The following is a 24,420-nucleotide window of genomic DNA, read 5'->3' on the forward strand; positions in this document are numbered from 1 at the left end:
GCGGGGCCCTACTGGGGACCTCGGGGGCCACATCTACAAAATGGGAGAGTTCAAAAAGATGTACAGAAGGCAAAAAGAGAGAAAAAGAGGGAGAATGATGAGATGTAGCCTATTTTGTAGACTAAAATAAAAATAATTCATCATTATTTAGAAACATGCATGAATACCACTGAGAACAACAAGATAATAGTCCCCATTTTTCTCTGCAACAAATGAAGTCATCTAAATCAGTGCACTACACAAATGTACTACTGTTGAGAAAGATAAATTAACAAATCTTTACTACACAATTCTCTGGTGCACCTTATTCTGATTGGTCTATTGTTGCATTCTGCTGTCAAATATTGTTTTAGAATGGCGCTAAACTGTGCTAAATTGTTCTTTTCCTACTTATATAATAAAATATTTTCAACCCAAATCAATATCTCCATTCATATATTTATTTTGGTAAGTAGCTTCGTATAGCAAACTGTTTGGGTTATACTTTTCCCTTACATTTTATCTATACATATATATGATCTCCTATAGAAAAGATGAAATAACAAATGACACCTTAAGAAGATATGTATTCATATTTATCTTTGCATGATATCAGAAAATAGGGATATATGATTTTCGTTTAATGCTTTAAAAAATATTACACAGGGGTAGAATGAAAAATAATATTAAAAAAAACTTAAACTGTTTCTATATGAACACAGCCAATCTGAAAATTTAATTAAATTACATACTGTAATATTAATATATTTCTGTCCTAAATTCTTCACTTTCACATGTTATTTTAAGGCTCTAAGTTTAAAACCCAAAAGCCCTTATTTCACACAGAGGAGGACCTTTTGAGATTCTGTGTGTATTTGAAAATACGTTTCTTCTGGTGTGCTACATAAAGCAATAATACTGGAAAACGAGACACAAAAAAGTTGCATTCATGGCATTTCTATATTTTCTTAAAAACTCCCCTTTTTTGGACAGTAAAATGTGACTGGAATTTAAATGCATGCACAATAACCACAGATCTCTCAAATAATCGCAGTTCAAATTCAGGACTACGTGTCCTGCTTAAAGGCACACAGTGGTGACTATAATCTCAGTAGCTCACCTGAGTTCTTGGAGATGAACCAGCAAATTTGGGGTCATCAGCCTTTATACTTAACTATTAACCTACTGACACTTCATGGCTTTCCTCGCTAGACACATTCATCCAAAACATGTACCGAGTTGAGGGCCTCCCACAAAATGCAGGCACTTATCAGCCTTTATTTGTCAGCCAGGCTCAGGGGACCTTGCGGTTAAAAGAACCGTCATTAGAGAGTACTGCATTGCTGATTAAGAAAAGACAAGGAGGAGGAGAGGGATAGAGTGAGGGAGAAAGGGAGAGGGGTTTTGTGGCGCCTCAGAGAAAAAAAAATGACTTTAAAAAAGTTCGCCTCAGCATTGTCACACTGCATTATGGGTAGGGGTAATGACCAATTATGACGCACTTACCGGGGAAGATGAACTGCTGCTTATATTTGTAGTAATGAGATGCTGAGAGAGGGCACAGAGGAGAAGCAGACAGAATTCAAACAAATTCATCAAAATGAAGGATGTCTCATAAGTATAGTGGGTGGTCCGAATGTCTGCGACCACTAGTGAAAATCCTTCCGTATTGCATTTTTTTCTCATCATTTATTTTTTCATTATAGTGAAAAGTTGGATTGAAAATTTTGAATGAATTTCAGAATTCCTTACTGTTCAAAATGACCCCCTATTGCTTTAAAGAAAGCATGCACTCAAGCTCGTATGGACTTCAAAATTGTGTTCAAAACTCCATGTGGTTCAATGATCCATGTGATTTTAAAATGTTTCAAAGAGCATCTTATGTGGTTCAATGGAAGCAAGGAAATGACCTTTTGTACATAAAGAGTTAACATGTTCATTGTCACTAATTTGTTTACATTTGATTAGTGACAGAAACAGAGGAGAATCTTAAATTCAGTGTGTCCAGGGCGCCATACAAGCTAGAACCACCACTGATAACAGATATGAGACAAATAAGATGCATCATGTCGATAATGAAACTGTTTTTATACTGCAAGATATTAACATTGCATTAACACTTCTTTGTTAAAATTAACTTTACTTAAGGGTTTAGTACCTCACTCAAACACATCCTAAAAATGTGAGATTAATCAGATATATCCACAACATAAACATAATATTACAACTTAAATCTCCAGAGAGAATGATGCGAATGAACGGGTGATCTTCACAACACAAATTACTGTACTTTCGTTGTGAAGGCGCTGTTCCCTTAAAAACACTGAGGGTGAGCACTTGTTACTTTGTTAACAAATTTGTAGCAAAACAAAAAAAAACTGAAAAAAGAAATCCAATAAAAACATTTAAATCTTAATTTCTGTTTATGTTCATGATTAATTAGGTTTTTAATTCCAGATTTTCAATTTGTTCCCAGACTTTTGGACCCCACTGCATGGACACTTTAAGCATTTATTATTTGAAACTTAGTGGAAAAGAATTAAATTAATCAGTTGATCAGGTATTTTTTAAGGAAATATTGAGAAAGTATTGCATAAACGCATGTTTCAGATTTGCACCTGTTAGGCTTGACTGTTTCTGCTGTCTAGCGCTCTGTGGGGAAGGGTGCAGAGGAGACGGGGGCGTCGCGCTGGGCGGCAGAGGGGGAGCAGGAGATGATGGGGTGGAGGAGGTGGTGGAGGAGGGGTTACTGCTTGAGTCGGGCTGATACGGCACAGGGATGTGGTCCTGAAACAGATGGAGAGAGAGAGAGAGACAGAGAGACCTTTCATAAGACACAAAGCCACTCAGAAACCCAGTCCATTTCATTACTGGTGTGGTCAGACATCAATACACTCATCTTCACTCGCACAGTTGGTTAAATATTCATCTAAAAACCAGTGGTGTGGGACCTACAGTATATACTAAAAAGTGAATATGGGTAGTTGTAGCTAATGAGGTTATTTCTATCTGATATGACTCTTAAAAATGACATGAATTGGTGTACATGACTGAAAACAAAAAATATTTAACCTGCCTAAGATGGTCAAGCTTGTCTCCCATTCTGAACAAGCCTTTAGCTGGTCTAGCTGGTCTCCCAGCCTGGCCTAGCTGTTTTAAACAAGTCTTATCTGGTATAAATTGGCCCTGCTGGTCTCCTAGCCTGGCCAAGCTGTTTTAAGATGGTATTACTGGTCTCCCAGCCTGACCAAGCTGATTTAAGCTAGTCTTCTCTAGTCTAAGCTGGTCTCCCTGTCTGGCCAAGATGGTCTGTAGACTTGGTCTAACTGTACTCTAAGCTGTTTTAAGCATGTCCTATCTGGTCTCCCAGCCTGGACAAGCTTTTAAGCTGGTCTTTTCTGGTTTCAGATGGTCTAGCTGGAATCTTTTCTTGGCCAAGTTGTTATTTAGCAGATTAACTGGTCTTCCAGCCTGGCTGAGAAGGTCTTTAGCTTGTATCTCTGGTCTTCTAGACTGGCCAAGCTAGGTTAGGCTGGTTAGTTTTCATTTGGTTTAAGCTGGTCTCCCATCTTGAACATGTTTATTTTTTAGCTGGTCTAGCTAGTCTCCCAGCCAAGCCAATCTGGTCTTTCACTGCTGTCCCAGCCTTGGCAAGCTGGTTTAAAATTGTCTCCCAACCTGGCCAATCTGATCTAAACTGGTCAAGCTTGTCTCTCAGTCTGGCCAATCTTGTCTGTAGCCAGTCCAACTGGTCTCCGAGCCTGGCCAAGCAATTTTACGATGGTACTAGATGGTCTACCAACTTGGCCAAGTTGGTCTTTAGTTGGTCTAGCCGGTCTCCAGACCTGGCCAAGCTAGGTTAGGCTGGTCTTTTTTTATTTAAGCTGGTCTATTTGTTCCCCCATCGAGGGCTCCAAGCCTGGCCAAGCTGTTTTAAGATGGTTCTATCTGGTTTAAGATGATCTAGTTGATCTCCCAATGTGGCTAAATTGGTCTTAAAATGGACTAACTAGTCAAGACAACCTTTAATTATAGAGCACAATTAAAAACAACAGAAGTTGAATCAAAGTGCTTTACAGATCAAACAAATAAATAAATAATGACAAAGTTAAAGTTAAATATAAAACATAATCAAATAAAAACATTTAAATACAGCATCATGTGTTTATCCATTTCAAACAATTAAATTATCTATTCAAAAACTACTGAATAAAAATAATTTTTTTAAAGAAGAATTTAAAATGGCTAGTGATGAAGCTGACCTCAAATGAAAAGGGAGACTATTCCATAGATTAGGACCTATCACAGAAAAGGCATGATCTCCCTTAGATCTACAGTGGCAAAGAGGAACCATCAATAAAAGTTGATCAGAAGACCAGAGCACTCCAGAGGAGAAGGTCACTGATTCATTGGGGCACGAGACCAGATAGTGCCTTGTAGACATGAATCAGAATTTTAAAATCGACCCTGAAATTAGCTAGTTTTATTATTAACTCGTCTGCCAGCCTGGCCAAGAAGGACTTGAGCTGGTCTATCTGGTCTCCCAGGCTGGACAAGCTAGGTTAGACTGGTCTTATCTGGTTTAAGTTTTAGCTGGTCTCACAGCAAATTCAAGCTGGTCTTTCGCAGGTCTCACAGCCTGGCCAAGCTGGTTTAAGCTGCTCTAGCTGACCTTCCTGCCTTGACAAGCTGGTTTAAGGTGGTATTATCTTGTTTAATATGGTCTAGATGGTCTGCCAGCATGGCCAAGAAGATCTTTCACTGGTCTTAACTGGTTTAAGCTGGTCTGTCTGGTGTTCAACTGGTTTAGCTGATGAACCAGCTGGTCTCCCAGTCTGACCAGCTGAAAAGAGCACAAAACCCATGTAAAGCCAGTAAACCTACCTGCTTGACCTGGTAATGAGACCAGCAAAGAGTTTGTTTTTTGTCAGCCAGTCAATTTAATGTATAGTCAAGTTGACATGGCAAAATATTTTACAGTATACTGGGCAGCCCAGCAACAATTCAACAACTGCCCAACATCTTTTCATAGAGAAGAACATCTCAATACAGAGTTGTCATTAGTATGACTAAGTGGCATATAGATGTGATAAGACAACAGAAAGCCAAAGAAAGAAATTACGGTAAGCAATTAACATGGCTCTATGTTGTGCCAGTAATTAAAAACTTTTTGACTGCTATTTTAATTGCTTATTGGCCAAAGTCAAAGGACCCCACCCAAATCTCATGCCTAAATATGTCTTGAGTCTCTCTAAAAATTAAAAAACATAACTCTGGTACCATAGAAAAGTAATAGCACATTTCTGCTAGAAGGATGTTTGATCTTGGCCAACAAAAAAATAGCAATTTGTGTTCTGTTCATGCCAAGTTATTTCAATAAACAGAAATAAGTGAACAAGTTGTCTACCCAAAATTGTTTGTAATAGTGTAAACAGTGGAGGGAGTTCACAGTGTTGAACTTTGTTTGTTTGGATGCTCCAAATTATATTTAGAAAATGTTTTCTAACCGATAGGCTTACCTTGTTGATTTTGTTAGTCTTGGGGAGAGTCTGGCTAATGTGGAGGTCGGCGTACCTGAGAGGGTTGTTTATGTCACATGGTACCGACTCGGTCCTGACGAGCTGACGAGCTGAGAGAGAAACAGAATAGTATCCACGGTAACAGGAGGCAGTTGTCACGGTAACAGAAAAACTTTGGAAAGTCTTGTCACATTTTAATGGAAGTGCCAATAAACCATGTAATATGTACACTTGCATCCCTAGTACATGTACAAAATATCACATATCGGACACACATAGCAATTCTATGACGACAGGAATGATTGGAGCATGTAAGAAATCATTTTATGACTGCTGCTTTCAACAAAGAAAAATGCATTTTTGTATGTTTTGGTGTTTTGGACTTATAATTTCATAGTGTGAATCAAATCTATGAATCTGATTTCAAAGAGTATGAATCTAATGAGATGGTGAAGAAACATTCATGTATTTAAATCAGACACATTGAAGGAATATTCAAGGCTAAATACAACATCTGTCATGCTCCACAACATTTTTTTTCAACTCGTCCCTCAGTTTATAATAATTTTACGCTTAGCCCATTGACTTCAACTGTAACAATTTTGTTCTTGTTGCTTAACAAACTGAGCGATGAGTCGAAATATTTTCTGTGTTAACTTGGAATTTTTCTTTAAAGACACAGTGAAATATTAATTATAGTTTAGTCCATGTGTGTTCACTTTGAGCAGTGCTGCTGACACTCACTGGCGCTTTTCACAGTACTGGGTATTGTTATTGTGTTACTGGCTTCTCCCATAAACTGATAAGGTTAAGACGGCACACTTAAAGAGCTGACCCAAAAATGTTAATTCCCTAATAATTTTCTCACCCTCATGCCATCCCAGATGCGTATGACTTTTAGCAGAAAACAAACAAAGGTTTTTAGAAAAATATCTCAGCTCTGTAGGTCCATACAATCCAAATGACTCCAGTGTTTATATCCATATCTTCAGAAGTGATATAATTGGTGTGGGTGAGAAACAGAAACATTTTAACATCTTTTATTTTTACTCTAAATCTCCATCTTAACTAAACTAGCACCACATGTGACTTTCAGATGTAAAAGTGAAAGTGGAGATTTAGACTTCAATTTTGATCTATTTCTCACCCACACCTATTATATTGATACTGAAGACATAGATTTAATCACTGGATTCTTTTGGATTACTTCTGTGTTTCCTTTATGTGATATCTGGAGCTACAAAAAGGTTTGATCACCATTCACTTACATTGAAAAACCTACAGAGCTGAGATAGTCTTCTAAAAATCTTTGTTTGTGTTCTGCAGAAGAAAGAAAGTCGTACACATACATTACTCATGAGAAAATCATGAGAGAATCTTCATTTTTGAGGGAACTATCCCTTTAAAACACACTTCGCTTGTTTTTAATGTGACGCGCACGGGTGTGCGTTACACAGGCATGAATCGTCTCTGGTAGTTTGAAAATATGCAGAGATATCTCTGTGACAGGGTGAAGGACCCAATCCAGGTGGCAGAGGACAAATCTCAGTTGCCTCCACGTCTGAGACTGTCAATCCTCACATCATATCATGTGGTTTGTTGTGCCCGTTACCACGGAGACATAGTGTGTGTGGAGGCTTCATGCTATTCTCTGCGGCATCCACGCACAACTCACCATGCGCCCCACCGAGAGCAAACCACATTTTAGCGACCACGAGGAGGTTACCTCATGTGACTATACCCTCCCTAGCAACTGGGCCAATTTGGTTGCTTAGGAGACCTGGCTGGAGTCACTCAGCACACCCTGGATTCGATCTCGTGACTTTAGAGGTGGTAGTCTGCGTCTTTACCACTGAGTTACCCAGGCCTTCTAAATTTGCTTCTTAATAATAATAATAATAATGTAAAATATGTTTATTTCCTTTCAAAATGTAATGCATACAGTTTTACTTAATCTATTCCATCTCAAAAGAAACTAAATTACATTTTGTGAAATCACTACAGGAAAAACTGTTTTAATGTCAAATCAAGTAAATGCATTATACACATATAAAAAAAAAACAAGCAAACAAGTTTTTAAGCAACGTTTAAAAAAGTGTCTAATAAATTGCCATTCCTAATATATAGCAATGTGTGTATGCAAAACAGAAATTGAAATTCTTTATGTGTAGGCCTATGATAAGAAATATCTTAAATAACTTTGTTATTGTTACAAAATAAAACATTATCTAATAATATGGTACGAAACGCCACAGTCTTTAATTACTAAATTATTTAATGTTTCATGATGTGCTTTTCTTAAAGAGACAGTAATCATATTAGCAGTGTCCATAAAATTTATGTGCAATGAGAGACACGTAATTAATAAAAATGATACTTAAATCAAATATTTGGACCCAAAATATCGATGACTTATGCTGCACTACACAGAGTTTTGTAAAACCAAATTGTCTTTAGAATAAGAATGTCCCTTCCCATGCAAATGACCAGTAGGAAATCAAGGTTCATGGATGTGATGTAATTAAAGCCTATTAGTCTATTTAATTTGCTATTGCAAAAGGAAATATTTGACATGGGAAAATATGCTTGTCAAAGCGTATTTAAATTCTTTTTAGAACCAGCAAGTCTTTTCCAAAATGTTAAACAAGGCTCATCTACATTTTTCTATCAGTCGTTTTCTATCAGTCGTTGAGTTAGCAACCTTCTTCTCGACAACGGTGAAGATGTAAAATAGGAGTCCTGTGCCTGATGAGCAAAAAACTGCTGCCTTACCTTGAGCTGTCCCTTGATCTTCAATATACGGTTGTAAAGACAACATGCAGTTGGAGAAAGAATGAGAGAGACTGAGATAGAGAAAGGGACAGTACGATTGGTATAGACTGAATGTTACTCATAATGCAAATTGTTTTCTTAATGCAAAGCATCGTGCAGATATGAAGCCGCTAACAATGGCTGTCTTTTAAAAAGACATTCCTCATTTTTCCCCACAACAATTATTGTTTATTCTTTCCTTTTTACTACATTCTCTTGTTTGGAAACCAATTTTCAAAACTCAATGTTTTCTGCAGTGATAAAGTCTGCTATTATTCAAATATATTCATTTGAATATACATAAAGGAATTATTGAAAACAAGCAGTGGGCAGAGAAAACACTTTGTTTAAAGGCTTATTTGTACCTTACTTAATTGCATTTAATGTTTTAAGGTTTTAAAAACAGTCCCTACCTCCTCTGTGGTAAATAAGTAAATGACAGGGCGGTGCTTCTTTGGTGCATTTGTTGTGGCACTTCAACCTGACAGATAAAACCACAATAGAAAGGGTTATTCGTTTGTGCTTGTTAATACAAATAAATGAATATTCAAAACTAATAATTTTACAGACTTCATTTTGAGGGAGTCAAAAGCCACTAAGTATCTTGGTAACTAGATGTCATAGTCAAGGGTGGTAGAGTGGAAATGATTAGGTAGGTAATTTATTTAAATATTATTTTAATGATAATGATAATTATGCTCAATTTGAATGTTCAGACACTACTGCGGTCATGAAAAAAGTCAGCCACTGATTTCGAAAAAGGCTTTGATGCAATCAAATTCATGAAATCATATCTGAAAACTTACACATTTGTTTTTATTTCCAGTGATTTCTAAGATGATATGATAAGACAAGCTTGCAAAACATTTATCTATAGTAAGTATATATATATATATGAATATTTATTCACCTTCATGTTGTTCAAAACCCAACTTTCTTTCGGTCATGGAACACACACAAAAAATATTTATACTGTATATATTATAATGCGAAATAGTACAAATAAAAAAATAGAAGTGTCCTTTTTTGAGCTTGAAAGCCACTGGTCACTATATGGTTTTGTTGTATTTACATTTAGATTTATACATTTGCAGACGCTTTTATCCAAAGTGACTTCCAGTGCACTTATTACAGGGACAATCCCCCGGAGCAACCTGGAGTTAAGGGCCTTGCTCAAGGACACAATGGTGGTGGCTGTAGGAATCGAACCGGCAACTTTCTGCTTCCCATTTCTGTGCTATAGCCCACTACGTCACCACCACTCTTTTGCATGGAAAAGAGCAGCTCTGAAATTCTTCAAAACAACTCATTTTGTGTTCCACAGAATAAAATAAAATCACACAGGATTTAAACAAAGTGAGGATCAGCAACGTGAGTGAATTTCCCTTCATGGGTGAATTATTCTTTTAAATAAAAATGGCAAAAAAATAACAGTTATCATTTATAGTGTTTTTTAGAAAACAGGCTGATAATTGTATGGAATTGTCTGGCACTCAACAAATAACAAACAGCTTTTGCTTTGTCGAAATTAGTTTGCACTTACTTGCAGTTTTTGCATTTCAAACCGAAAAGCATTCCTTTTCCGCACACGATGCACGTCTGTGACATCCAGTACTTCGTGGAAAACCTGCAAAAGCCCAAATCAACGGTGTGATTCGTCATGGTGCCATGGCTGAGATGCTTTCAAAGAAAAGAAAATTGAATTTCATACAATTTTAAAATGCATGAGACCATATTTTTTGCCTTGCTTCACTGCCAAACTATCAGCAGATGGTTTTGACCTTTTGACAATCACTTGTAAGCTCTTCAGATCATATTTACCAAGTAACCTTTTCATTACGAGACAGATTTGTGCACCGTATGCCCAAAGATAGGCAGGGTAATTTAATTGTAACAAAATATCTCTCTCTCTCGATGCCTCCTTTATGCTCAATCATGCATCCGCACTTACATACAAATATATACCAGGACAAAGGCCATATGGATACATCAGCGCAGATATCGAGCGATCGTTCGGGAGAGATTTGAGAATTACAGGCAAAGGTGTCTCTCTGTTTATATCTTGTCATATCTGCCGTTCTTAGCAATGAAATGGCCATTCAAATCTCCTGCATTAGAGTTCCTTCAAAGGGTCACTGTGCATTTGCCAATCTATTTCTCAGATATGAACAGAGGCTGACAGTTAATAGAATATGACTAATGGGCTCTGACAGAGTCAAAGTGTCTTCATTAGATTGAAGCCGTGCTGTCTCATAAAAAGTGGCCGACTAAAAAAGCACTCCGTGGTGGGAGACTTAAATTTCTATTGGTTCCAACAGAGGTTAAACATTAGAGATGGATATCATAAGGAATTTAAGGATTCAGGTTTCGATTCCTCTTAACGATTTTGGATCCTTAATGGTTCCATTTTTAAATTTGTTTTTGCAGCTACTTTTGAGAAACAAATATTTGGAAATAAGAAATGCAATTCTTCTTGGATTTACTGCCCCAGCAGTCTGTTAACAGTACATATTCAGTACATATAGTGTTATTCGTGTAATTATAAAATACTACTAATTACAAAACACATAACTACATATTGTAATTTTAACAACCATCTAGTAATTTGATTCATCTTCTTGACACATTTCATGTTGGACAAGACCAAATGAATGAATTGAAGTTCAGTAAGTTTTTGATTCATTAAAAAGAATTGGCTGATTAATGTAATTTGCTCAGTAGGAAGTGCTGTGTGTTTTGTACTGTTGATGCAAAAGAACTGGCTTAAAAGAGTCATTTGTTCATGAATCGTGGTTAACTGGTCAAGTTGTATGTTTTGCGCAGTAGGTTCAAATAAATCGACTTATAAGAGTCGTCCATTTGGGAATCAGGCTACACTGGTCACAATGTGTGTTTCACACAATAGATTCAGAAGAACCAGCTCACAAGAGTCATTTGTTCAGAAATCAGGCTACACTAGTCACACTGTATGTTTCACACAACAGATTCAAAAGAACCAGCTCATAAGAGTCATTCGTTCAGAAATCAGGCTACACTTGTCACACTGTATGTTTAGTGAGACAGATTCAAAAGAACCAGCTCATAAGAGTCATTCGTTCAGAAATCAGGCTACACTGGTCACACTGTATGTTTCATGCTACAGATTCATAAGAACTGGCTTATTAGAGTCATCCGTTCAGTAATCGGGCTACATTGGTCACACTGTATATTTAGCGAGACAGATTGAAAAGAACCGGTTCATAAGAGTCATTCGTTCGGAAATCTGGCTACACTGGTCTCGCTGTATGTTTTACGCTACAGATTCAAAAGAACCGGCTAATAAAATAATTTATTAAGGAATCAGACTACACTGGTAACACTGTATTTTTTTTTGCTATAGATTCAAAACAATGAGGTCATAAGAGTCATTTGTTCGGCAATCGGGCTACACTAGTCCAGTTGTATGTTTAGTGAGACAGATTCAAAAGAACCGGCTCATATGTTCAGGAATCGAGCTACACTGGTCACACTGTGTTTCACATAACAGGTTTAAAAGAACCGGGTCATAAGAGTCATAAGTTCAGGAATCAGGCTACACTGGTCACGCTGTTTCATATAACAGATTTAAAAGAACAGGATCATAAGAGTCATTTGTTCAGGAATCAGGCTACACTGGTCACGCTGTATGTTTCGCGCAACAGATTCAAAAGAACTGGCTCATAAGAGTAATTTGTTCAGGAATCGGGCTACACTGGTCACAATCTATTTTTTTGTGCTACAGATTCAAAAGAACCAGTTCATTAGAGTAATTTGTTTGGTAATCGGGCCGCACTGGTCATGCTGTATGTTTTGCGCTGTTGATTTAAAAAAAAACTCATAAGAGTCATTCATTCAGGAATCAGACTACACTGGTGTGCTGTATGTTTCACACAATCAATTCAAAAGCCGGCACGTAAGAGTCATTTTTCCAGGAGTCGGACCAAACTGGTTGTGCTGTATGTTTTGCATTGTGAATATGAACCAGTTGGAGGTTTCCAACCCTTGAAAGCATGTTACTGTGAGTCACAAAATGGGGCACCTTTCCGGAAGTGATGCAATGTCCTAATAAGCATAAAAATACTGGGTCACAGAGTCAATTTTTTAATTAGATTATAGAACTATTTTTTATCTATAGTTTTTAGTACTGAATAATTTAAACTATATTTCTAATAGACCACTTTCTTGCACTATATCCACCATCTTTTGATATATTTTTTCACTCCTCGAAATGAATGAATTTGACTAAAAAGAGATATCATAGGAAGCCGTTCAATTAAGTTTCTGATCTTTGGAACAGACTTTGCTTCTGGAGCGCACCTACGATGTCTTAAAATGTTGCCTACGTAGGCAGCTTGCTAGCTTTTGGAAGAGAGCTTTGGAAATTGATTATCACGTTAAAATTCAAGATAAACATTTCTTAGCCACCTTGAGATTTCATTTCATATTTTTATACATTACTTTACAAAAGCCAGTGAGTTTCTTGGTCTCAGCACAACCACGCTCTCTTTGTTTGACTGGAATCAGTGGCATTTGGGGTAATCAAGACGTCAGACTGAGAGCAGGCGTGACTGGAGTTCCACAAGTTAATTGGCTTGACATTTTGTACCCACTATTACACACACACACACACACACTCCCTATTTAGACACTCATGTATGCAGACATAAGCGCAAACACTCGTGCGAAAAGTTACCTGTGTTTTATGGAGTTGCCGAGGTCTCTGCGAGGTACCTGAGGGGACCAGCGAGGAACTGACAGAGTATCTAGAACAGAATGGTTAGGGCACGCACAGGAAAACAGGGTAAATACATGTAAACAGAACACAAGGAATGTCTCAGGTAATGAAGCATTAAAGCAACACAGTTTTGATCAACTTTAAAATTCATATTCATAAACAGGATAACAAAAGTTATTCAGCTCTCAAACCTGATTGGATAAGCCACAAAGCTGTAGAAATATGATAAAAGACAAAAATGTTCATATAACTAGCTTTATCACACATTTACTACATTTATCAAAAATAATACATCACACAAAACACTTCTGGCAAGAAGTATTGTATATGGGTCTTTCTTCAAAGTCGGGCAATTTCAGGTCTTAGGGGTTGTTTTTTATTAAAACGAAAACATTTTTTCTATTGGTTATATGAAGGCCAATTAAAAATGAACTGGAAAATTTTTATCAAGCATTCACTATATATTTTGGTCATTTTAAATACATTTTATGCACAGATTTGACTGTTTTAGCCTTGCATAACTAATTTTACTTATAAAATTACAAATTATTACATGTTTACAACTATGATAATTTAGACAAAGAGTAAAGATAAACCATTACAATATTCACTGCGTGAAAATGATTTCAACCCATTTTCAATAAATACAACTTGTCAACAACTATAAAAAACACTCAGTTGCGTCATTTTCACCACACCAAACAATTTTGCCTCTTATCTTTTTTCTTTGAAAAGTTACTTTACTTGTTATCTTCGCATTCTAAGTTAGTATATAAGTCAACAAAATTGTCAGTGAAGATCATGCTTGAATTTTTATGTCTGATGAAAAAGAAAATTAAAACGTAAATAACACTTGTGAGCAGAATATTTGAATTGGATGTCATTTCCAGTAAATTTGTAAATGTGACAAATTATGAAAAAAGTGTGAAAATATGATTTAAATTTGTGTATTTAGGATACAAAAAAATAGCCTTTGCAAAAATTGGCCATTTTATTTTCAAAAACATACAAAAATTATCTCCACTACTATTAAACACAATAAAGAATTTGAGATGTGCTGGAAATGATGCTGTGGTGGGAATTGACATGATTTTCAAAAAAACAAAAAATTACATAAAACCCCAGGGTAACACTACAATAAGGTTCCATTTGTAAGCATTAGATACATTTACATTTTTTAAATCAAAACTTGCATTTGTTAACATTAGTTAATGCACTATGAACTAACATTAACTAATAATGAACAATAGCATTTGTATTAACTAACATCAACAATGATTAATAAATGCTGTAAAAACTATATTGTTAATTGTTTGTTCATGATACCTAATGCATTAACTAATGTTAAAGGAATAGTTCACCCAAAAACTCATCATTTACTCACCCTCATGCCATCCCTGATTTGCATGACTTTCTTAATTCTGCAGAACACACAGAAGAATTCCTCAGCTCTGCAGGTCCATACAATATAAGTGAATGGGTGCCAACATTTGGAAGCTCCAAAAATCACACAAGTCAGCATAAATGTAATCCATATGACTCAAGTGGTTAAATCAATGTTTTCAAAAGTGATTTGATAGGTGTTGGTGAGAAACAGATCGATATTTAAGTCCATTTTTACTATATATTCTCCTCCCTGCCCAGTCAGGCTACAATTTAACATTCACTTTCCCATTCTTGTTCTTCTACGGTCTACATTCTTCATGCATGTCGCCCCCTACTGGGTAGGGGTAATCATTTATAGCTAAATTTGACTTACAAAACACTGGAGTCATATGGATTACTTTTATGCTGCCTTTATGTGATTTGGCACCCATTCACTTGGATTGTACATACCAACAGAGCTGAAATATTCTTCTAAAAATCCTACTTTGTGTTCTGCAGAAGAAAGTCATACACATCTGGGATGGCATGAGTAAATAATGAGAGAATTTTCATTTTTTGGTGAACTATCCCTTTAACAAATGGAACCTTATTGTAAAGTGTTACCAACTTCTGTTGGACAGTTGGATAAAAATAGTAAGAGTGTGAAAAATATTTTAACAAAACTATTTCCCTGAAATCCACAGTGATAAAATTGCCTGAAGTTGAAAAACAACTAATTATGAATATATTTGGTATGTATGCGCATGAGACCGCATAATGATTTTCATATTAATGCCAAGTTCATGATGCCAAACACCACCCCTTAACGGTGGTAAAATCTATTTATCATGCATTCTCTTGTGTCGTACTGCACCAAAACTAAAGAAATAAGAAAAATAACTCAAGTATTATAAATTAGGTAAAAAAATAAATAAATAAACAAATAAAAAACAGTATACATAAAATGTAAAGCAGTTTTTCGACTTGCAAAAAAACAGTCTACAGAGACTGCATTATAATTTTACTTATAATGCAGACAGAGATAATAGCAAACCATATTTTTGCATGGATTTTCAAAGGTATTATTTAACAGATAAATACTGAAATTCTTAAATAGATGAATTACAGTGAATTATCATAATATGACGTCCGCTGTCATCGCTCAAATGGAAGAGATCTGATAAAAGCTAAATGGAGACTTGTTAGACAATAATCGCATTTGCCTCCCACATCACTGTTAGTTCAAAGGGCCATTCATCAGATTGCCATACCCAATTATACTCCATTTGTTTATGATTAAGAGGGAGATACAAGGACAAGCACACATGCCCACACAACACAGCACGCACAAACACAAACAATAGTCCACTCTGCCTTATTCTCTAAGGGTAAGATATGAAGAAATTTGCTTTCATAACCATATTTCTGCCCTTGAGTGCATCCACTTAAAAACAGACCACCGGGTGGTTCAATACAACAACGAAACCATCTGGAGTCCTAATATATACTTGAGATTTCCGACGACTGCCTGTCAACGTACATTCCTTGATGCTTATATCAAATATGGATGCGAGCTTGTCTCTATCTTGACCTCATCGTTCTGCTCGACTGGCACTTTCAGATAAATCAGGATCCAAATATGACCAGACCTCTGACGTCGTATTTGATGCGGATTGCTGGACTTCTCTTGAAGTGTTCTTGAGTGGAAGAATGGGAAAAATATATAGGGTTTGTTCTGCATGGTGTGGTTTTTAGGTTTTAGACTTTTTTGACGGTTTTGCAAACCGTAAAGTTTAGTTTGAGGCTAAAAAAGTAAACAATCTTTCCATTTAAAGGTGCAGAATATAATATCCAGGCATTAGTGGCACCAAACAGAATTGTAAAAGGAATTACTGTTTTAAAAATGTACAATATAGCATTTCATACACAATGGCAATTCAAAGTGCTTTATATAAAAAGGATAAAGAAAAAACAAGATATATAAAAATACATTTTAAAGCCAATTAAGGCCAAGAAATAAGAATAAAAAGAAATAAAAAAAAGTTTTAAAAATATTATTATAAATTAAGAAAACAGACAATTCTGCAGTGCAGCTCAGTGAAGAAATGCACAGCTGAACAGTGTTTACCTTTACATTTATGCATTTGGCAGACGCTTTTTATCCAAAGCAACTTACAGTGCACTTATTACAGGGACAATCCCCCCGGAACAACCTGGAGTTAAGTGCCTTGCTCAAGGACACAATGGTGGTGGCTGTGGGGTTTGAACCAGCAACCTTCTGATTAACAGCCCTGTGCTTTAGCCACTACGCCACCACCACTCCACTCCAGCCACTCGTTTTTAGTCTGGATTTGAATGTGTCTTATGTTGGGGCACATGTAACCTCTTCCGGAAGCTGATTCCAGATGTGTGTGGCATAATAGCTAAACGCTATCTCACCTTGTTTTAACTGAACCCTCTGTATTTAAATCTGACTTGATCCTAACGATCTGAGAGGTCTGTTAGGTTTATATTCAACAAGTATATCTGCAATGTATTTAGGTCCTAGGCCAATGACTGATTTATAAACGAGTAACAGTACCTTAAAATCAATTCTAAATGTAACAAGAAGCCAGTGTAAAGACTTGAGGACTGGAGTAATATGCTCAGATTTTTGGTACGGGTGAGAATCATGGCAGCCGCATTCAGAATGAGCTGTGGCTGTATAATGGCCTTTTTAGGAAGGCCGGTGAGAAGTCTTTGCAGTAGTCCACCCTACTGGTGATGAATGCATGAACAAGTTTCTTGACTGGATACAAAAAATCGTATTCTGGCTATATATTTTAGATGATAGCAGGCTGATTTAATTATTGAAAAGGTTTTCCAAACATGCTCCATTTTTGCCATTGGTCAGCCAAACAAATAGTCCCACCCCAAAAACACGCCACTGGTCGCGCAAAAATGTCAACTGAGTAGCTCAAAATAAAAGATTGTAAATCCGTTTGGTGCCCATACTTGCATTATTTATCATCAGAGAAGATCTAATTTTCTGGTCGCTGTACCTTTAAATTATTGGATTACTTTAATTTTATAGATGTAAGTACAAATAACCTACTTCATAAGCAAACAAACTACATTTTTATCATGTGTTTTTTATTTTAAATTGTTTATCCCATTTTCTCCCAATTTGAAATACCCAATTCCCACTACTTAGTAGGTCCTCGTGGTGGTGCGGTTACCTGAATCCAGGTGGCGGAGGACAAGTCTCAGTTGCGCAGTCAGTCCGCGCATCTTATCACGTGGCTCGTTGTGCATGACACCGCGGAGACTCCCAGGATGTGGAGGCTCATGGTACTCTCCGTGATCTACGCACAACTTTCCACATGCCACATTGAGAGCTTGAACCAATAATCATGACCACGATGAGGTTACCCCATGTGACTCTACCCTCCCTAGCAACCGGGCCAATTTGGTTGCTTAGGAGACCTGGCTGGAGTCACTCAGCACACCCTGGATTCGAACTCACAACTCCAGGGGTGGTAGTCAGCGTCAATCCTCGCTGAGCAACCCAGACCCCCACATAAACATTTATTTACCTATTAGTGTCTATCCAAATGTAAAATTTGTATATATATATATATATAAATGTTAAATATGGTGTCTGACTAAAGTGTACTCACACTGAAGCAACGTGAATAAACACAAAGTACGCAATAATCATCTGTTAAATACAGTTGGACTTATTCATCCTACTACCTTTTAAGCACCATATTCACAAGAGCTAATCTGGATTTACAACAGAATATTACATGCTCAGACAGTGAAGGCAAATGTTATTGTGTTATATGTGTTATTCAAAAATAAGACAAAAGGTAAGACAAAAATAAATTAGACATGTTTTCACTGTAAAGACATCTTTATCTCTTGTTTCTGTAAATATTTGACAAATCTTTTGCATTATTTATCACAAAAAGATGTATATGTCAGCATTATATGGCAAATGCAATGATAAATTATGATTCACAGCTTAAACTGTAGTAAAATACCAATTTGAAGTGAAAACACATAAGTGATTTCATACGATCTACATTAAAATAAGCTTCATAATACTGCAGTGATAATTTTAGACAAAGCCTTTGCTTGCCTGTTCCTATGGTAACTCAGAGTTTTAAAGAAGACATTGTAAATCATAACTAACAATGGAAATCTTACAATTACTTAATCATATATTTTTTCATAAGTATTTTTATTATGGCACTCAAAATCAAACCGAAATAAAATTCCAATAGAAACAAATTCTTTAGGCTTGTTGCAATTAGACTCAAGTTAAAAGACAAAATGTTTTCAAGTCTTCACCTGACAAACTCAAACAATTTCACAGCAGGTGTGTGTGTGTGTGTGTGTGTGTGTGTGTGTGTGTGTGTGTGTTTCTGCAGGCACTATAGATGAACTTATATTTAATTGGTGCATCTCAATAAACTACACAATAAATGTAACTAAAAATAACAAACTCACCAGTGGCACGCTTGTAATTTGTGGCAACATTCATATGCAGCTTCATTTTTTAACCAGTCATTAAAATGCATCATGTTGATTTAATCACACTATTTAAGGGATAGTTTGCCTAAAAATGAATAGTCTGTCATCATTTACTCACCCTTATGTGTTCCTCATGTCTTTCTTGTTTTCACCCATGAAATATAAAAGATGTAATAGCCTCAGTCACCATTCACTTTCAGTGTATGGACAAAAGATGTAAAGAAAGTGAATGGTGACCAGGGTTGGGAGTAACGGAATACATGTATTGGGATTACGTATTTAAAATATAAAATATAAGTAACTGTATTCCACCACAGTTACAGTTTAAATCATTAGTAATTAGAATACAGTTACATTCCAAAAGTATTTTGATAACTGAAGAGATTACTTTGCATTTTATTGTCACTTGTTTAATTTAATATTTAGTCCTTTAAGATGGAAAACATTTATCCATATAAATGATGCGATCAAAAGTGCATTTGAACAGCAGTGAAACACTTTCTTATGTTGTGTTACATTCATATGAGCAGACAGAGAAGTGCGTTTGAAGTAAGTCTGGAGCAGAAGAAATGGAAATAAACCTTGTGTAATTTGTTAGCTTTATGCTAAGCTAAAATGCTATTTCTAGCCATTTTATATGCACATGTTACCAGACACGATCATATTTGTTTATCAAGAAAATTCACGTTGGAACATCAACTTTTTTTCTAGTAACACCTTTGATATTAGGGCAAAAATCGTATTCTTGATAATAATGTTTTTATTGTTTTCCTGCAAAAATATCTAAAAATCCTTAAAACAAAATCAATTTATAGTCAAAACAGGTGAAAAAAAATCTACCAGTGTTGAAGAAGTAGTTCAAAGTATTTAGAATACGTTATTGACCTTGAGTATTCTAACGGAATACGTTACAAATTACATTTTACAGCATGTAATCTGTAATCTGTAGTGGAATACATTTTAAAAGTAACTCTTTCAACCCTGATGGTGGCTGATGCTATCATACTGCTTAACAACAAAGTAAGTCATATGGGTTTGGAACAACATCAGGGTGAGTAAATTATGATAGACCTTTTATTTTTTGGTGACCAAGTCTCTTTAACTGTATCAAATTTCAGCATAATTAAGACAACTTCTCTGCTCTGTTAATACCAGATGATCGACAAATCCCATGCCTGTGTTTGTGACAAACATCACAAGAATCTTTCAAGCAGGTAGACTGAACAAAATTATTTGTAAACTAATGACTGATATTCTGTAGGGATCAACATCTCAGCACATTGTAGAACACTACAAAGGCCCATTTTTAGATTTACTTTTTCAAGGTTTGATAAGATTTCAAATAACAGCACACTGGGTCTTTATTCACTAGGGAAAAAAACTATAAACAAAAACATTAACGCCTGCTGTTGACCTGTTATTTGTTATTTGAATAGCTGCTCAGCCCAGCATGTTTTTCATATTAAATAACTCATTTTGCATTTGTTCTATTGGTGTGCATTCCTTTAGGAAAGAAAAATCACAATTGCGATATTGACAAATGAACTATATTTAAAATCCTAGATAGCAATGAGATAAGTGAAGAACAAATGGAGACTTTTGCTTAGGGCTCCTGCTTCTCAGATATATATCCTGTGAAAAAGACCCCAGTAGTCTGACATGTGTCTCCTCCAAAGTTTCAGAAAAGATCTTAATATCTCAAACTGTGGGCAGATTTGCCAAGATCCTTAAGTCTGCCAAGATTTTAAATGTCAGAGATGTGATTTAGAACTCAAACATTTCTCATAAAATAATTCAAAAACCAAATTATCTGAGTTAGGCTATCTAAATGCTGTTTGCACTCTAGTGCAAATACTGGAAGATACTCTTAAACCTCTGTTTAAATACTAACATACATAATAGTGTCATCATTAGTGCCACACATATTTTTATTGAGTTTATATTGTCCCACAGACACCCTACACCAACCCCTACCCCTACCTTACAAAAATTAACAATGGTGTTACTACAGTAACAATAGTATTACCATGGTATTTTTCTAGTAAAATCATGGTAACCACAAAATTAAACATGGTTACTATTAACTACTATTAACAACATGTTACTGTAGAAAAACCATGGTTAGTGATCAGAACTATATAGTTTCTACCAAAACACATGGTTACTACAATATTACTACAGTAAAACCATGGTTAACTCTATCCGGATCAAATCCTTCTCTCAACTCCCGACCTTCACTTTGACCAAATCACTGTGAGGAATCTCTTTTATTTATAACTATAAGTAGTATTATAGGAAATATTAAGAGTAGAGACAGGGGAAACATTATGCACAGGGTGGGATTCGAACCCGGATCTCCAGCATGACAACACAAACACATACTGCTGTTACACCCAGAGATACCACAGCTGCAAACGGGGTGCAGTTTGTCATAAAATCCTGTGTTTCTACCAGACTACTGGAGTGTAAATAGTCACTTCATTATCCAATCTCTTAATCCACTAAATGTTTAACCTGGTAACCAGTTTAAAGTCTCTGCCCCATCAAATTAAAATATGCCCACCTTCATTTGATTAGCAGTCGACCCCAAATAAATCCGTCATGGCTGTTACAACTTTGTAAAGTTTGGTGACCAAGGAGTGGAAGAGAGGAGACGCAGGAGTAGAATCTTTGAATCTTTTAATAATACACACTGGAGTAGAACATTCGCTGGAGTGGAAACAAACAATATAGTTCAACATGCTAATGTAACACTACAAACATCACACTTCAAACAAAACAATTCAATGACTGACAAACTATGAACAGAAGTAGAGGTTACATTAACACATTGGAACTTATTGAGGGAATGGCATACAGGTGGGGATAACATGAAGTGAGTAGGACAGTGGATACTGGGAAACGTAGTGCAGGAGAAAACTTCAAAATAAGAGTCCTTGAACATGGAGACAAACTGTAACAACCCCCCTTAAAGAGTGAGTCCTGATGCCCCAAGACAGATGATGGTAGATCCCAGGATGATGATCCGAGGGCCTGGGGGGTGGCTACAGAGCAGGGACTGGGTCTGGAGGCCTGGGAGGTAGTCACAGGGCAGGGACTGGGTCTGGAGACCTGGGAGGTGGCCACAGGGCAGGGACTGGGTCTGGAGGCCTGGGAGGTGGCCACAGGGTAGGGATTGGGTCTGGAGGCCTGGGAGGCGGCCACAGGGCAAGGACTAGGTCAGGAAATGGAATTGCTGAAGGAGAAGAATCTGGTTAAGTGGGCGGAGCCCTGGAAGACAGAGGGCGGAGCCGAGAAAGAGTCCAAGGGCGGAGCCGAGGTAGAGTCCAAGGGTGGACTCAGAGGGAGGCGGAGCTGTGAAAGACTCCGGGGGCGGCACCGAGGGAGGCGGAGCCGGGAAGTCTTAAGGAGAGGAGCTGAAGACGGAGCCGTGGAAGGCGGAGCATTGAGAGGCTCGATGGGCAGAGCCGTGGAAGGAGCATGAGAGGCTCGATGGGGGGAGCAGTAGAAGGCGGAGCCATGGAAGACTCTGGGGGTGAAGCCGTGGAAGGTGCAGCCATGAGAGGCTTGAGGCTGAGAGCCATGGAAGAGAGCACTGGCAGAGACTGGGGAACGACCTCCGTGGTCGTGAGCACTGGCAGAGACTGGGGAACGACCTCCGTGGTCGTGAGCACTGGTAGAGACTGGGGAACGACCTACGTGGTCATGAGCACTGGCAGATATTGGGGAACGACCAATGTGGTCGTGAGCACTGGCAGATACTGGGGAATGACCAACGTGGTCGTGTGCACTGGCAGAGACTGGGGAACGACCTACGTGGTCGTGAGCACTGGCAGAGACTGGGGAACAACCTCATTGTTCGTGAGCACTGACAGAGACTGGGGAGAAGGTGCCCTCTTCCTTCTCTTTCTCCTTCGGCCAGCAGGGAGCGTGGTTACGGGGACAGTTGAGGCTACATGCACTGGCTCTGGGACGGTCGAGGCTACAGGCACTGGCTCTGGGACAGTCGAGGCTACAGGCGCTGGCTCGTTAACCGTGGCAGGCGTGGGCACTGGCTCGCTAACCGTGGCAGGCGTGGGCACTGGCTCGCTAATCATGGCAGGCGTGGGCACTGGCTCTTTAACCGTGACAGGCATGGCACTGGATCTTTAACCGTGGTCTCTACTGCTGTCTGCGTCAGGGAATCGACCCCCGGAAACAGAACAGGATGAGCCCATCCAAAAAATAATTTAGGGGAGTTTATTGGAGTGGAGTTACCTTGGATACAGGGGCCGTGGAAGGCTGGAGGATGTCCACTGTGGGAGGAGATTTAATGTCCTCATCCTCCACACCCACAGTGAATGGTTTCAACGCTACCTCCACGAAGTTGCACAGAGTCCAGTGAGGACCCGCTGGAGGCATCCGCTCCTTCAGTGCACTATTCAGACCAGCTCTGAAGAAATAGACCAGAGAGTTGTCCTCATAGTGCACCAAATTTTGCAAGATGGAGAAACTGGACGATCTCCTTTTTCGAGGAGGAGGACTCTTATGGCTGGTATATCCATTTATAAGGTCAGTCCTTCTGTAACGTTTGGTGCCCAAGAAGTGGAAGAGAGGAGACACAGGAGTAGAATCTTTGAATCTTTTAATTATACACACTGGAGTAGAACATTCGCTGGAGTGGAAACGAACGCTGGAGTGGAAACGAACAATATAGCTCAACATGCTAACGTAACACTACAAACATCACACTTCAAACATAACAATTCAAGGACTGACAAACTATGAACAGAAATAGAGGGTATATATACACATGGAAACTTATTGAGGGAATGGCATACAGGTCGGGATAACATGAAGTGATTAGGGCAGTGGACACTGGGAAACGTAGTGCAGGAGATAACTTCAAAATAAGAGTCCTTGAACATGATGGATACAAACTGTGACAGTCTTGAGTTTGGTCTTAGCAGTGGTGGGTGGAGTTAGTGTAAATAGCCTCTGCCAACAAGATGGGCTATTTGCACTTATTGTAATAGACACTCCGTTAAAGAAGGAACCACTAAAAAATGATTTTGCAATACTGATTTCCGATTACGTAAAACAAAATCAGCCAATGCCGATAGTTTGGTGGTTCTGCTACTTATAACGTTAGCATGTTTCAAGTCATTGTTAATTGATTACACAACTTCAAAATACATTTAAGTAATACATTTAACCTGTGTCTCTGTCTTGTTGCTTTAAAACAATCAGCACTGGCTGATTGTCCGATAGCAGATAATTGCTTTTATCGACTGATACAGATGATTGTCAGATACATCGCCATTTATAATCAATAACATTAATACAACACAAATCAATACAATTTTCATCTAGTTTGTTTGTTTTTATACACTTTTCTCAACTTTTAATTGTGTTGTCCAGAGATATACTCTATATAAATATTTAATAGTATTGCGTACACTACTTGTTTACAGTGTACATGTCAAATAAACCTAA

At 37.5% G+C, this 24,420-nt stretch overlaps 1 protein-coding gene across 2 annotated transcripts in view; it reads right to left on the bottom strand.

Annotated features, from left to right (window-relative positions):
* Window positions 1-24,420, bottom strand: part of LOC127641873 (kinase suppressor of Ras 2-like) — a 116,185-nt gene that overhangs the window by 25,664 nt on the left and 66,101 nt on the right. For both annotated transcript variants that reach the window (XM_052124698.1, XM_052124690.1), the window contains exons 7-14: window positions 13,021-13,090; window positions 9,853-9,936; window positions 8,723-8,790; window positions 8,271-8,288; window positions 5,499-5,608; window positions 2,598-2,766; window positions 1,486-1,527; window positions 1-33 (exon numbers count right to left, since the gene is read on the bottom strand). The exon at window positions 1-33 is cut by the window's left edge and continues 34 nt beyond it. In XM_052124698.1, the coding sequence (XP_051980658.1) occupies window positions 1-33; window positions 1,486-1,527; window positions 2,598-2,766; window positions 5,499-5,608; window positions 8,271-8,288; window positions 8,723-8,790; window positions 9,853-9,936; window positions 13,021-13,090 (594 nt within the window). The remainder of the gene's footprint in view (window positions 34-1,485; window positions 1,528-2,597; window positions 2,767-5,498; window positions 5,609-8,270; window positions 8,289-8,722; window positions 8,791-9,852; window positions 9,937-13,020; window positions 13,091-24,420) is intronic.

The sequence above is a fragment of the Xyrauchen texanus genome, chromosome 4, assembly GCF_025860055.1.
Source record: "Xyrauchen texanus isolate HMW12.3.18 chromosome 4, RBS_HiC_50CHRs, whole genome shotgun sequence".
Classification (NCBI taxonomy): domain Eukaryota; kingdom Metazoa; phylum Chordata; class Actinopteri; order Cypriniformes; family Catostomidae; genus Xyrauchen; species Xyrauchen texanus.